This window comes from Pteronotus mesoamericanus, unplaced genomic scaffold, assembly GCF_021234165.1.
Source record: "Pteronotus mesoamericanus isolate MK-2021 breed Mesoamerican mustached bat unplaced genomic scaffold, CSHL_Meso_final scaffold_85, whole genome shotgun sequence".
NCBI classification, from domain to species: domain Eukaryota; kingdom Metazoa; phylum Chordata; class Mammalia; order Chiroptera; family Mormoopidae; genus Pteronotus; species Pteronotus mesoamericanus.
The window spans coordinates 72,591,657-72,607,386 of NW_026555329.1; the positions used below are offsets into that span (position 1 = coordinate 72,591,657).

Below are 15,730 nucleotides of genomic sequence, written 5' to 3' on the forward strand. Positions count from 1 at the left end.
AACTAAAGAGAAAATCTATAGATTACAGGATGAAAAAGAGCTCTACATTTGTTTTATTTCAAGTAATAGTGGTCCGTGCACCTTATTTGTTGAATAAGTCTTATTTCCCCCACTGATTTGACATATCAATTTAATTATATATTACAGTGTTAGATATATACATTTGTTTCTAGAGTGCTCATTTTATTTCATTGATCTACTTGATTATTTCTGTGCTGGTGTCATGTTGCTTTAATTGCTGAGAGTTTACAATGGATTTAAATTTTTTAATATTTTATAATGGATTTTGACATTAAAAAATAAATAAAATCAATCTATATTTAAAAAAAGAAAGAAGGAACTCCTACCTTTTGCAACAATATGGATGGAACTGGAGAATATTATGCTAAGTGAAATAAGCCAGTCGGTGAAAGACAAATATCATATGATCTCACCTATAAGTGGAATCTATTCAACAAAATAAACTAACGAACAACATAAACCACAGTTGTGTAAACATGGAGCAGACTGAAAGTAACCAGAGGGTATGGGGAAGGAGGACAATGGTGGAAAGAAGAAGTGACTAAGAAAAGAACAGGTATGGATGACCCATGGACATGGAACACAGTGTGGGAATTGACTGTGGGAGAGGGAGGCGGAGTGGGATGGGTGGAGGAGGGCAAAGGGGGAAAAAAGAAAAAAAACGTGTAGATTATAGGGGATTTAAACATTACCATTCAACTTGACCTAATTGACATTTATAGAATACTTGGCCAAAATATAACAGAACACTATTTTTCAAGTGCACATGCAACATTTAATAGTCCACTTGATGACACAAAAAGTAAATTTCAATTCATTCAAAATATTCTAATCATGCAAAGTAGGCTTATTAAATTGGAATTAAATGTGATATTAATAACAAAAATAAATCTGAAAAAAATCATCAAATATTTTGAAACTAAGGAGCATACAGATAAATAACCCATAGGACAAAGAAGAAATAAGAAATCTTATCTAATCTATATGGTAGCAACATACAATTAGAATTGAATCTTTTAAAAACAACATGGAAAAATAAAAATTAAAAAAATCAAATATTTAGAGATAAATTTAACAAAATATGTACAAAAGATAATACCATGTGCTTTGACCAGAGCCTCAATACAGAAGATATTAATTTTCTATAGATTCAATGCAATCCCAATGAAAATTTCAAAAGAAATTGAAAACCTGATTTTAAAACTAATGGGATATTACAAATGACCCAAAAGAGCCAAAACAACTTTGAAAAAGGATAAATTTTTTAGTGTTTACACTAACTAATCTCAAGAAATCTTATACAACTACAGTGATCAAGACACTGCTCTGTTGGCATTAAGATAGTCATTTAGATCAATGGAACAAAACAGGGAGCCTAAAATAGACACAAAGATATACATGGTCAGTTGATTTGCAGCAGAGGTGCCAAGCAATTCAATGGGGCACAGATCATGTTTCCAGGGTTGTACTGGAGCTGGCACATTCCAGCCTGCGAGAACTGACAGTGCGTTCCTCTCCCTAACTCCACATTTGGTGACGTGATGTCTTAACGCTTAATGCGCCCTGTGAGAGCAGTTACACTACAGAAATTGACAAACACCACACATTGGGGCACTTTGATTTCCCCTGGATAACTGGTTGTTAAACATTTATCAGTATTTCCATTGCATGTGTTCATGATCTTGATTGTGGTGATTTTACTGGTGCATAAACATGTCAAAGTGTATCAAAACGTACATTTCAAACATGTGTTGTTATTGCACATCAATAATACCTCAGTAAATCTGTAAAGAAGTCAGTCATATGCAACGAGATCGGTATCAGTTTTATTTGGATTGGTTTTGTTTTATTATCAGCAGCACAGGGTGCCAAAGAGGGAATAGAGTAGTACTTTTGAAGTATTGAAAGATAAAGAACACTGACCTTGAAGCTTATGTCCAGTCAAACTGTAAGGCAAAAATGATGCATGAACAAACAAGTGCAGGCAAAGATGTGGAAACATGGGAACACTTTTGCAGTGTTGGTGGGAACGCAGACTGGTGCAGCCACTGTGGAAAGCAGTGTGGAGATACCTCAAAAAATTTAAAATGAAACTGCTTTTTGACCCAATGATCCCACTTCTGGGAATATATCCTAAGGAGCCCCAAACAGTAATTCAAAAGAACATAAGCACCCCTATGTTCATTGCAGCATTATTTACAATCACCAAGATGTGGAAGCAGCCCAAGTGTCCGTCAGTAGATGAGTGGATAAAACAACTATGGGAATTTTACACAATAGAATACTACTCGGCCGTAAAAAAGAAAATTTTACCTTTGTAACAGTATGGATGGACCTGGAGAACATTATGCTAAGTGAAATAAGCCAGTCAAAGAAAGACAAATACCATATGATTTAATTCATATGTGGAACCTAATGAACAAACTCAACTAAGAAGCAAAACAGAGACAGACTCATAGATGGAGGGCAGAGGACAGCTAGTGAGGGGTCGGGGGGGCGTTAAGGGGTGGAGAGATTGAGCAAAAAGGAAAAAGGGCTCGTGGACATAGACAACAGTGTGGTGATTACTGGGGGGAAGGTGATATAAAGGGACTAAATGGTAATGGAAAAAAAATACAATGAAGATTAAACTTAAAAAACAAACAAACAAAAAATGAAGCATGATAAAAAACAGTTTCTGATCTACACACTGCTCAGAAGTTTTGCTGCATAAAGAACATTGAAAGCCACTGCTAAATAAGCAGAGCAAAAACCTAAAAGAGGCTCCAAGAAATGTATAAAGTGAAAGTGACCAAATCAAACTTGATACAGTTTTTATAATCTATAAAACTTTCTAAGATCAAATAAAAAGAGAAAAATATACCTTTAATAATTGGAACTTAAATTCTACATAGACTATTAATCTCTTAGATGTTGGGGATGGGGGTAAATCAAGAAATGTGCAAGCTTGTTAAGTTCTTGTCTTTATTTAAAAAACGATATAAACTTCTTAAAAATACAAAAAAGAAACAGTCCAAATATATTTATAGTTGCAATAAATAGAAACTAAATTCACCTACTAAAAGACCAAGATTGACTGATTAGAGATAGGTACAACTAAGCATAAAGACATGTGAAAGTTAAAAATTATTTTTATTTAATTAATTGATTTATTTTTAAAGAGAGGGGAAGGGAAGGAGAAAGAGAAGGATAAAAAATATCGATTAGTTGCCTCTAGTAGGCACCCCCACTGGGAACCTACTCTGTAGCCTAGGCATGTAGCCTGACCAGGAATTGAATCAGCAACCTTTCACTTTGCTGGATGATGTCTAACTAGCTGTGGTCAGGGCTGAAAGTTAAAATTTAAAGGGCAGAGGAAAAGCTTATCAGTCAAATACTTATCAGGAAAAGTTGTATAGTTATATTAATAGCTGACAACATAAGCTTAAAATTCAAAGGATGGAAAGGATCCCACATCATGATAAAAGATTAATTTTACCAAGAAGACATATCAATTTTAAACACATATGCACCCAATAAAATATCTTCAAAATATATAAAGCAAAAATTATAGGAAAACATATTTAAAAATAGAATACACAGAGTCATTGATAAATCTATTATAGTGGGAGATTTCTAACATATTCCTTTAAATTATTGTGAAGCCAAGAAAAGCTAGCCCTAATTTTATATATAATGTGTGTGTGTGTGTGTGTGTGTGTGTGTGTGTGTGTGTGTATATGAGATACAAGGAGAGAGAGAGATTTGCATCCAAAACCAGGAGAATATACATTTTTTATACATATCGGACGCTTATAAAAAATGATTAGGTACCATGGCATAAGAAAGCCTCAACAAATTTCAAGAAATAGGATCATTATATACATTACAAGGGGAAGATATCATATACAATACTCCTCAAACTCAATCACACAATTCCTGTGTGTCTCCTCTCTTTTCCTTCACAGAATGCCTATTGACATATTCAAGGACTTTTGTTTTTAAAGAATTTATATTAAGCCCTGACTGGTGTGGCTCAGTTGGTTGGGTGTTGACCTGTAAACAAAAGGCTTCCATTTGATTCCTGGTCAGAGCACATGCCTAGATGGCAGGTTTGGTCCCAGTCAGGGCAGATACAGAAAACTGATTGATGTTTCTCTCTCTCTCTTTCTCCCTCCCTTGCCCTCACTCTACCAAAAAAAAAAGAAAAAGAAAAAAGAAAAAAGAATTTATATTAACCCTTATAAACATTCATTCTTGCTTGTTTTGAAACTTCTTTCTTAATTCATTTATATCGTATATCAAATTAGCAAAGCTTTTGTTTTATTTTCTTGTCTTATTCATTGGCTCCGCAGGCTTTGGAAGCTTGCAAAGATGCTGGCCTGGTGAAATCTCTTGGTGTATCCAATTTTAACCGCAGGCAACTGGAGCTAATCCTGAACAAACCAGGACTCAAGTATAAGCCAGTCAGCAACCAGGTACAGTAGATACATTTTGACGGGGGTGGGATGTGGCCAGGGGTTCCAATAGTTATTTAAGAGCAAGAACCTTGGGCTAGGAGTCAGAAAGTTCTGTGATTGCTCTACATAAGACCCTAGGCAAGTCTTTCAACTTCTCTCAATTTATGTTTCTTAAAAAAAAAAAAAAAAAAAGACTTGAAAGTTTAAATACAGACAAAAGTAACTAACCTCCCCAAAAAATTCTGAAGAAAAATAATGAGGGGGAACAAGACCTTCCAGGTATCAAGACATATAGAATATATGCTAGACATAAGGTTAGCACAAGAGCCAATAATACAGATAAATAGAAAATAAGAAATATTGTAGAAACAGGCCCAAGTACAAGAACTTGATGTAAAATAAAGTAGCACTAACTAGTGGCAAAAGGATGGATTTTTTAGTAAATGGTGCGGTGAAAATGCCCAGTTATATGGAAACAATATAGATCTTTGCGTTATATCATGTTCCAAAGTGAATGTCCCTATGATCAAAAGTTAAAGAGAAAGAGGAAGTCATTTGTAAATACTAAACAAGAATTTCAGTTTTCTGGAGCTCTAAATAGAAAAGGAAGCCATGGGAAAATTATAAAGAATAGGTTAAATTTAGTAAAAAAAATGTTATATCTAAAAATATCAGAAACGAACGGCAAACAAAAATGTGTGTGTGTGTGTGTGTGTGTGTGTGTGTGTGTTAAGATGCACTCAATCCACTGAGCCACACAGCTAGGGCAATAATTATATTTTTAAAAATATAATAGAAAAAGAAGTTCATATCCTAGTGAATTAAAAGACTAATGAAAAAATCAATGAAAAAAATTAGTGAGAAAAAAATAAAATACTAAGGCTCAACAGAAAAATGGGCCAAATAAATTCACAGGAGAACAACTGTAAGACTGGTAAACATATGAAAGTTGTACTAGTAATTACAGAAATTTAAATTTAAGTGTGATTGTTACATTTTCTGTCAAATTAATGAAGCTTTTGTTTTATTTTTTAATATAAAACTCTCACCAAGCTTGTTGTAATTAATCTCACCAGTATACAAACAATGTAAGTTTCCTTGTTAGGAAAAACATTTAGAAGTCATTCCATTATCCATAATATTTTAAATGAATTTTATTTAAGGATTTTTTTAAAACTATGTAACATTGCATTCATCTAAAAGGCCTTAATTTTGTGCCCTGTTCTTCAATGCATCCACATAGATTGAGTGCCACCCATATTTCATCCAGACAAAACTCCTGAAATTTTGCCAACAACATGACATTGTCATTGTTGGATATAGCCCTTTGGGGACCAGTAGAGATCCAACATGGTAAGTAATGCTGTATTATCTCTTCAGGAATTGTTTCCTTTGATGTAGAATATGAGGCTGCTGTGAATAGATTGAAAGGACTCTATTTGACAATGTGATCTTAAGAAAGTTACTTAATCTCTTCAAATCATTCTCCATACAAATCGAGCTAATAAAATCTTCCTCACTTAGATGCTGTAAGAATTGATTATATGTATGAAATTACCTAACAGTGCCTAAAACATGGAAATGTGTCTGTCCATGAATGTTAGTTTAGATATTATTCAACAGAGTCTTTATGGCCATATTCTGAAATCGTAGAATTTTTGACCTCTGCATTCAATGGCAACGTCTACTGTGATGTGTTCCACAGACCAAAGTAGAAATTTTTCTACTCTAAGATGATTCCAAGAGTTGTGCTTTTATTTATTCCACTCCAGTCTTCCTGCTTTCCCACATATACTTGTAACCCAGTTCTCTGCGTAAGACACATCGAAAAAATATCATTTACTTTCTGAAAGAGGCAGCTCTATAACTTTACCTCTTTTGATTTCCCCACACTAAGAGCAACTCTTCATTGAGGACTCTGCCATCAGAGAAATTAGTTACAGATGATCTGAAATGGCCTGGTAGGTTACCAGGTGAATTGGGAAGACAGAGGAGGGTCAATAAACCATTGGTTCTTGTTGATCAAGCTAAATATAATGCATGTTTCTACTTTTTTTTAAGGGTGAATGTATCCTTCCCATCTTTGCTAAAGGACACACTTCTAAACTCATTGGGGAAAAAGTACAACAAGACAGCAGCTCAAGTTGCTTTGCGTTTCAACATCCAGCGAGGGGTCGTTGTCATTCCTAAAAGCTTTAACCCTGAAAGGATCAAAGAAAACTTTCAGGTAAGAGCACTGCTGCTGAAAATGTAAACAGTAGGTTTGGTTTTTTTTTTTAATTTAGCAAATTTTCTGCTTAGATTAATAAGAAACTTGTAATGCCTTCATATTTTATTTTATACCAGCTCCCTTACTCTGCCCATATCTGGATTTAAGTTTAGCTGAATTTGAGACAATTCCTAGTACTTAGGGGATTGCTTTGCTACTTGACTATTAAGGCATACTTTGGAAATATTGCAGGTACCATTCCACACCACCACAATAAAGTGTGTATTGCAATAAGGTAAGGCAATAGAATGAAAAAAAAAAAAAAAAGAATGTCTAAAAAATGTACGTACCTTAATTTAAAAATACTTTTTTGCTAAGAAGTGCTAACAACCATCTGAGCCTTCAGCAAGTCACAGTCTTTTTGCCGGTGGAGGGTCTTGTCTCAATGTTGATGGGCTGCTGGTGGCTGCTGAAGGTGGGGGTGGCAATTTCTTCAAATAAGAAAACAGTGAGGTTTGCCATATTGATTGACTCTTTCTTTCATAAACAATTTCTCTGTTACATGTGGTGCTGTTGCCGGATACCATTTTACCCACGGAGCTTCTTTCAAAAGGAGAGTTAATCCTCTCAAAGCCTGCTTTATCTACTAAGTTTATGTAATATTCTAAACCCTTTGTTGTCATTTCAACAGTATTGACAGCATCTTCAGCAGTAGTTTCCATCTCAAGAAACCACTTTCTTTGCTCATCCATAAGAAGCAACTCCTCATCCACTAAAGTTTTATCGTAAGACTGCAGCAATTCGCTCACATATTCAGGCTCTACTTCTGAGTTTAGTTCTCATGCTATTTCCACCACATTTGCGATTCCTTCCTCCACTGAAGCCTTGAACCCCTCAAAATCATCCATGAGAGCTGACTTTTGTCAGGAATTTGGAAGACATTCCCAATGTTGATATTTTGGCCTCTTCCCATGGAGTGTTCTTAAAGGCATCTAAAATGGTGAATACTGTCTGGAAGGTTTTCAAAGTACTTTGTCAGGTCTATCAGAGGAATCCTTGTCTAAGGAGTTATAGCCTTATAAAATATATTTCTTAAATAAGACTTGAAATTCAAAACTAGTCCTGGATCCATAAGCTGCAGAAGGGCTATTGAGTCAGCAGGCGTAAAACACTCATCTCATTGTACGTGTCTGTCAGAGTCTCGTGTGATCAGGTGTGTTGTCAATGAGAAGTAATATTTTGAAAGAATTTTTTTTTTTTGAGCAGTAGGTCTCAACAGCGGGCTCAAAATATTTAGCAAATTACCCTGGCCAGTGTGGCTCAGTTGTTCGGGCGTTGTCTTCCAAAGCAGAAGGACACAGGTTCAATTCCCAGTCAAGACACATGCCTGGGTTGCAGGTTTGATCCCAGGTTGGGGGGTGCAAGGGGCAACTCATTGATGTTTCTCGCACACATCGATATTTCTCTCCCTCTCTTTCTTCCTCCTTTCCCCTCTCTCTAAATCACAAGCAGAAAAAAAAATTTTCAGCAAATCATGTTGTAAACAAATGTACTGCTACCCCAGCTTTGTTGTTCTAGAGTAGATTTAGCATAATCCTTAAAATTCTAGTTTTTCAGAATGGCAAACAAGCATTGGCTCTAACTCGAAGTCGCCAGCTGCATTTACCCCTAAGAAGACATTGTCCTTTAAGGTTTTGAAGCCAGGTACTGACTTCTTCCTGGCTGTAGAAGTCCTAGATGGCATCTTCTTCCACCAGAAGGTTGTTTTGTCTACACTGAAAATGTGTTATTTAGTGGGGCCACCTTCAAGAATTGCCTTAGCCAGAGATTCTGGACAACTTGGTGCTTCACCTGGCACTTTTAGGTGTCCCATTTTGGTAATTGTTGCAATATTTCATATATTATTATCATAATGGAGGAGACAGCTTCTTTGCTTAAACTTCATGAACCAACCTCTCTACTTGCAAATTTTTTTGCACAGCTACCTCACCTCTCTCAGCTTTATAGGACTGAAGGGAGTTAGTACCTTGCTCTGGATTAGGCTTTGGCTTAAGGAAATGTTGTGGCTGGTTGGATCTTCAGTCCAGACCATGAAAACTTTTGCCACATTAGCAATAAGGCCATTTCGCTCTCTTATCATTCCTGCGTTTATGGGAGTAGCATTTTTAATTCCCTTCAAGCACTTTTCCTTGGCCCTTACAATTTGGCTTTTTGGCACAAAAGTCCTAACTTTCAACCTATCTTGGCTTTCAACATACCTTCCTCACCACCCTTCATGGTTTCTAGCTTTTGATTTAAAGTGAGAGACCTAGAACTCCTCATTCCACTTCAACACTGAGACGCCACTGTGAGGCTGAACTGGGAAGTGCTGAAACTGCTCTCGTCAGGGACCCCCACATGCCCAGACCCCAGAATTAGTTCTTCGTTCTGTCCTACTAGATCTTTCAACAGAAGCTCAATCAATTAACATTCTCTCCTTCTTGAAATATTTCCTGTAAGAGAAACAAGGTTGGGGGGAATATATCAGGAGCTCAGTTTTCTAATATGAGCTCCTCGTTCACTTAGGATAATTTGTGCCAGGAGATTGGGGCGGGGGAAGACTACTAAAAACCAATCCACATGATAAGGAAATGCATTGCATAGAAATAATGGAGGGAGAGGGAATTTGGAAATTTATCTTAAAATGGAAACCAAAATTTATGAAAGTAATTTTACTTATTTTATAATTTTTAATTTTTTTAATCCTCACCCGAGGACATTTTTTCATTGTTTTTTAGAGACAGAAGAGGGAAAAGAGGAAAACATCAATGTGAGAGACAAACATTGATTGTTTGTTTGCCTTCTGTAGGCACCGAACTGGGGACTGAACCCACAACCGAGGCATGTACCCTGACTGGGAAGCAAACCTGCAACCCTTTGGTTACAGGACGATGCTCCAACCAACTGAGCCACACTGGCCAGGGATACTCATTTTATATTAAACAAAACTTAGGTTAAAATCACACATGTGCCCTAAAGAAACAGTGAATCAGTTGATTTTTGATATACACTTCACAAAGTTATATAACACATCACATTGCTACTTCACAAAGGTTTTTATAAAGTGATCATAAAAACAATAATTTTGGTAAAATTTCAGATGGCTTCATCTGAAGGAGGTTCTTAATCCCTTTTTTCCCCAAATCACACTCTATGGTAGATATATCTACCAAAGTAGATTTTAACTGTATCAGAGTCTTAATTTGAAAAAGAGTGTGCCTATAATAGAGCAAATCCCCACGATCACTTCCATTGACTTCATGAAATCCTGCACCTTTGGCAGGGTTTGCAACTCCACTTTGTGGTTTGGATGCTTTGCGTATCCATCGGCGTCTGAGGCTGACTCACCAGCACTCAGGGAACGGGCAAAAAAGCTTAAAGGTAGTTTGAGGAAGGACTCAATTTATATGCAATTGGTTCATTCATGATTGTTTTTAAGTTATGCAAACTTTTGCTTTCTTACACAATCTCATAAACTCCAAAACTTGGATAATAAATAATCAAAGAAAGGGTTTCCTTGGGGCAGCGGAGGAAGCGCTTAGTAACAGACTACGGGAGAATGATTAAGTAAATTCTGTTACACCTATACCATGGGTACAGTGTTAAACAACAGATAAAGTCAGTCTGCCTACTTTGACAGAAAAAAAATCACCAAGACATTCTGTAAATGAAAGAAAGTTGCAGAATAATATAGATATAATACAATTATTGCATGTTACTGTGTGTTGAATGTTTGGAAAGAACATCTAGGACAGAGAATAGGGCTAGGGTAGTGGGTAACAATTTTCACTACTTATTCCATGAATAATACATATTATATGCATTACTTACATAAAAGCATTACTTACGTATTATTTATATGAAAGATTGAAAATGATTAAGTGTACCATTTAAAATAAAATTTAAATGATAGGAAGATAAAGAAGATAAAAAGTAGATAAATTATATAAACAGGTAAATCAAGTGTTAAAAATATAAATAAGCTAAAATAAAGTATAAAAATGTTAATAAAGGACAATTATAAAACCAGAGTATAAAGTATACCAGCTAAAAACAAAACAAAACAATGAAAATATAATAAGAATTAAAAGCTAGATAAAGAGACATTAAAAGTGATGAGAGAAATGAGTAGAAAGGCAAAACAAAGCAAATTAAAACTTTTTTCAAAATACAGAAGCAAATTTAGAGACAAGGGAATATTTTTTAAGTGTACAAAAGGTCTAGTAGAGAATCAAAAGTTCATCACGTTATCCAGAAATAAGAAGAATTCTTTATTCCTGGAATTTCACATGTCCTCAATTAACGTTTCATGGCATTTGGAATTCTTTGCAAGGCGTCCCCAGCAGAACTGTCTGAAAGACAAAGCGCAGAAGAAAATTCCTGCTCCACGACAGTGGGGTTGCTCCCAGCGCTAGTCCAAGTCTTCTTAGAATTTGCAGAGATGTTCATAAATCTTTGAAGGTTTCCGATGGCTGGCTCTTCTCCCTCCCTGTCCCCAAGCTTGACCCATTTTCTAGTACTATAAAAGTCTGTCTTTTATTTCCATTATTTCAGATCTTTGACTTTTCTCTCACCGAAGAAGAAATGAAGAGCGTCGAAGCCTTGGATAAAAAGGTCCGCTTGGTGCAACTGCTCATGTGAGTTCTGGGGGATCATCGATCAGGTACTACCCAAAGGTGTTGGGTTATCAAGCATCAACCAAGAGGGCTCTTACGAACCCGCGCCCGTGTCCACTGAAGCACAAGGCTCAAGGCCACTGGGCAGCATATTCTGTATATGAAATAAGTCTGGGTAAATTATATTCATTCTAGGAACTTCCTGCAAATCTGCATTTTTATTTAAAAGAAGATTTCTGGCATTCATAGGACTTCTCATGACAGGTTAAAGCATAGCAGGCTAACGACTTTGAGGAGAATTTAGTCATAGTGTATGTACAATACAATACAAATTAATTAATAGCTGCACCATTATTCAAATACCATATGCCTTTCTTCCTAAAAATCAAAGTGATGCACAAATGAGAGCAAAAGTTAGCCACAAAAAGCAATGCCTGGAACAGAGACATGAGAGTGTAGTAGAAAGAGCACCAGGTTGGAAGCCAAGAAACTAGTTTTAGATGAATGTTTGCCTGTAAGATTTGAAGCTTTTAGCTCCACCTCTGAGGAGACCTTCCACCAGCAAAATTCCTTACACTCCTGCAAATTTCAGATTCAGCCACTGGTCCTTTAAAATAAAAAAAGAATATATATACAGCATCCAGCACAAATAATGCCCCTTCTTTATTACAAAATCTTTAATTACAAAATCATAAGCATGTAATTCTGTAACATAACAATTTCACACTCAAGCACACCATATGACATTTTAGGTGAAATGTTCAAATTAAAACTCTAAATTATGGCACCCACATTATTACCCTACCAACCACACTCAGGCAGGCATTACTTCTGCTGGACCCCGTATACACACACACATCTGTTGTATATATACACACATACATTTTTTTTCTTCTTAATCATTCTTTATTACTATTTCCCATTCTTTAGATCACCTGGATAGTCATCTTCTTTTTTCAGTCTTCTCTGTAAGGGAGCATTGATAAAAGCTCACTAAAATGGTTCATATAATTTGAACGCTTTTGGTCCCACTTTTTTTCAAGAGTCAGAAACTTCTCTCTGTTAATGTAAACATTTCTGAATTAGCCTTGGCTGGTGTGGCTCAGTAGACTGAGTGCCAGCCTGTGAACTGTAAGGTCGCCGGTTGTATTCCCAGTCAGGGCACATGCCTGGGTTGCAGGCCAGGTCCCCTGTTGGGGGCATATGATCAATGTTTCTCTTCCTTTCCTTTCCCCTCACTTCCTCTCTCTCTCTCTAAAAAATAATTTAAAATCTTAAAAATAAACGTCTGAATTGATAAAATGACTTCCTAATGTGAGTTTTCCAGGGGGAAAAACTATCAACATCAAAAGGTACCACCTCGCATTGAGAATGAAAGGGCAAACGCAAACTTGGAGCTAAGAAACACTTATAAGTTAATTAATAGCTCTCGAAGATAAATGATTTCTACTGAATAAATACCATTCAATTAATAAGGGATAGTAAGATATAGCCAATCCACCAATGTACTGATTTCTTTTACAGACAGTTAATTGATGACATGTCTTGGTTGGACATTTGACATATTTAGCATCTAATTCTAGAAACACTGAGAAAAATAACTAATTGTACCAGGAAATAAATAGAAAAATCAGCAAGGAGAATTAGGAATTAGGCCCCATGGGTCCAAAACATGCATTATTTAGGCATACTGGGCAATGCATGATTCTTTTCTGCCTTTCATCCAGTTAATCCTTGACTGGATTTCAGGGCCTTTTGTTTACTTGTTTGTTTGTTTGTTTGTTTTGATTTAATTTATATTGTATTTTAATTTAAAGCTCAGAGAACTGACTTTTAGACAAGTCCCATGGGAGACGCACATGTGAGCGCACGCATGCACACACACTCCAGTCCTTTTAAAGGCTATTCCACCAATGCTATTTAAGAGATAGGTTCGTCATCGTCCTTGTCATCCTTACAGCAGAAACTTTGCTGGTCATCATTTTAGATCTCAAATGACCAGCTCCCCGGAGGCCTAGTGAGGAAGGCAGGGAAAGGCTACGAGGAGAAGGGCAGAGCGGTGGTGGGGAGGAGGGTTCCATGGGTCCTTGGCCTGCGCTGGAGCCTCGATCAGAGCAGCAGAGGGGAGGCAGGGGCTGGAATGTGGCGGGCGTCGCCCACCAGTGGTGGTTTTGTTCTGAGCCAAATGTCGGTGTAGAGGCAGCCCGCCCCCACCCCCACCACGCCCCAAACACACACACTTAAACTCAGATGCTGCCTCGGGCGTCGGTAAAAGTGCTGGCTGGACAAAAACTGGGAGGAGGGCGCATCAGAAACAAAAGGAATGATGTAAAGAGTGAGGGAGCGCTCGGTGAAAGGGCCAAAGGATGCCAGTAACGCATCCAGCCGAGCGCCTTGGGAGTGACATTTTTCCCTTCGGGGACTCGATTTGGCAGGTGGAGTGATCATCCTGAATACCCATTTCATGATGAATACTGACTTCGGAGAGCTCCTGAACTGATGTTTCCCTCTCGTGTGTGCCAGAACCTTTGGCTGGAGCCTCCCCTCAGATGAAGTGGTGATGGGTCTAACTTCTGTGTGACGTATGGCTTTGATTTGGCTATGTTGAAAAAGGTTAAATCTGTTGAAATAATGGTTTGGAGGTAATTAAGTGGTTGACAAAACCAAACTGATTTGGTGGTTGTTACCATTCAATGTGTGTTTAATTAGTTTTTACCCAGCTTTAGGGATAGATAACTGCTAGTTCTTTCTTGTATGCTTTAAAGGGCCTGAGCTTCACTTAACTGGTGACCCTTATTTACACTTCTAATGGTGGTCACACATCATATAACCATCATTATGCAAAAGGACTTGAGACTATCAGCATATGCATATAAAACCCTGTATGGTGAGCCAGTCCAAAGACGATTATTTTGAAAGAAGGCATTTTAGAAAGGGGCTTTTGGGCAGAAAATTGAAAAAAGAAGCTTTATAAAATTATTATACTTAAGATTTTAAAAGTGTTTTTGAGATAATTATGTAAATTTCCAGATAGCAATTTCAAAAGAACACTGGTAATTGTGCTGTATGTGATTTTTTTAAGTGAATAAGAAAGTTATTAGAATTTCACAATAGAGATATACTTATTTTCAATTAAACTAAAGCAATATATTTTATTCATTCACATTAGGTCACTTTCACAGGGTAAGAAAGGTCTTCAAAAATTATATTTGTCTGAACACATAATCTTCAATGACCTGAAAACATACACTTCTGAGAAATTATCACTTAAAAAATTGACCTCGACTAATTATTTCCACTGGTTCCAATATTAATACGTATAATGTTGTCCTCTGGAAAATGTTCTATTCAAAAAAATTAAAAATAAACTGTGAGGATTTGCTCCACCATATGGTTCTCCATTTTGCCGTCGGATGGGGTGGGGTGGGGGTGGAGCTGGTCATCTGAAATCAATTCAATGGAAAGACCTTTGATCAAGATCCTATTGCACATTGATCACTGGGAAGAGAGGGAAGGAAAAGGAGAACAGAAATGAAAATGAAGAGCAGAAACTTTAGACCTGATCTCTATTGTCAAACCCCTTCAAAGTACTTTGAGGGGGCCAGCATGGAGGAGGGGCCATATCTATCAAATCATTTTTAAAAGACAAGCATTGGGAAAGGAGTCCCACCATTTGTCAGGGGAAAAAAACGTATATATTTCTAAAGATCAGAAGAAGGGAATACTCTCTTAGTCATAACAGAAATGTTGGGGACAGAAAAAAGGAAGTTCAGGAAAGAGTGACAGACTGCTACAAGCTTCTGCATGTCAATCCTCCCTCCCCTCTCAAGCTTCCCAGCTACTTTGGGGTGAATTGTATCCTCAAGATGTATATGTTGAAGTGTTAGCCCCCAGTACCTTAGAAGGTGACCTTATTTGGAAATAAGGTTATTATAGCTCTCATTAGTTAAGATGAGGCCATTAGGGTGGACCCTAATCCAATATGACTGGTATCCTTCTCAGAAGAGGAAATATGAACAGACACTCACACAGGAAGAATGCCATGTGCAGAGAGAGCCAGCGATCAGGATGGTGCTTCTACAAGGAAAGGAATCTCAAAGATTCACAGCAAACCACCAGGAGCCTGGGAGGTAGCATAGACCAAACTCTCCCTCGCAGCCCTCGGAAGGAACCAACTCTGCTAACACCCTGACCTTGGATCTGGCCTCCAGAACTGTGAAAAAATAAATTTGTTGTATGAGTCACCCAGTTGGTGGCACCTGATTACAGCATCCCTCGCAAACTAACACACCATCCCTCCGTCAAGATTTCCAGCCTCTCCAGTTGATGTCAATCATAAAAATGGCCTTACTTAGTCAGAGCTCTGCTGCACTCAGACACTGATGACCAATCATTTTAACCCTCCC

At 37.1% G+C, this 15,730-nt stretch overlaps 1 protein-coding gene across 1 annotated transcript in view; it reads left to right on the plus strand.

Moving 5' to 3' along the window:
• Window positions 1–14,713, plus strand: part of AKR1D1 (aldo-keto reductase family 1 member D1) — a 39,462-nt gene extending 24,749 nt beyond the window's left edge. The window contains exons 5-9 of the mRNA XM_054563883.1: window positions 4,356–4,478; window positions 5,704–5,813; window positions 6,522–6,687; window positions 11,263–11,345; window positions 13,760–14,713. Of these exons, the coding sequence (XP_054419858.1) occupies window positions 4,356–4,478; window positions 5,704–5,813; window positions 6,522–6,687; window positions 11,263–11,345; window positions 13,760–13,802 (525 nt within the window). The 3' untranslated portion in view covers window positions 13,803–14,713. The remainder of the gene's footprint in view (window positions 1–4,355; window positions 4,479–5,703; window positions 5,814–6,521; window positions 6,688–11,262; window positions 11,346–13,759) is intronic.
• Window positions 14,714–15,730: the final 1,017 nt, after the last annotated feature.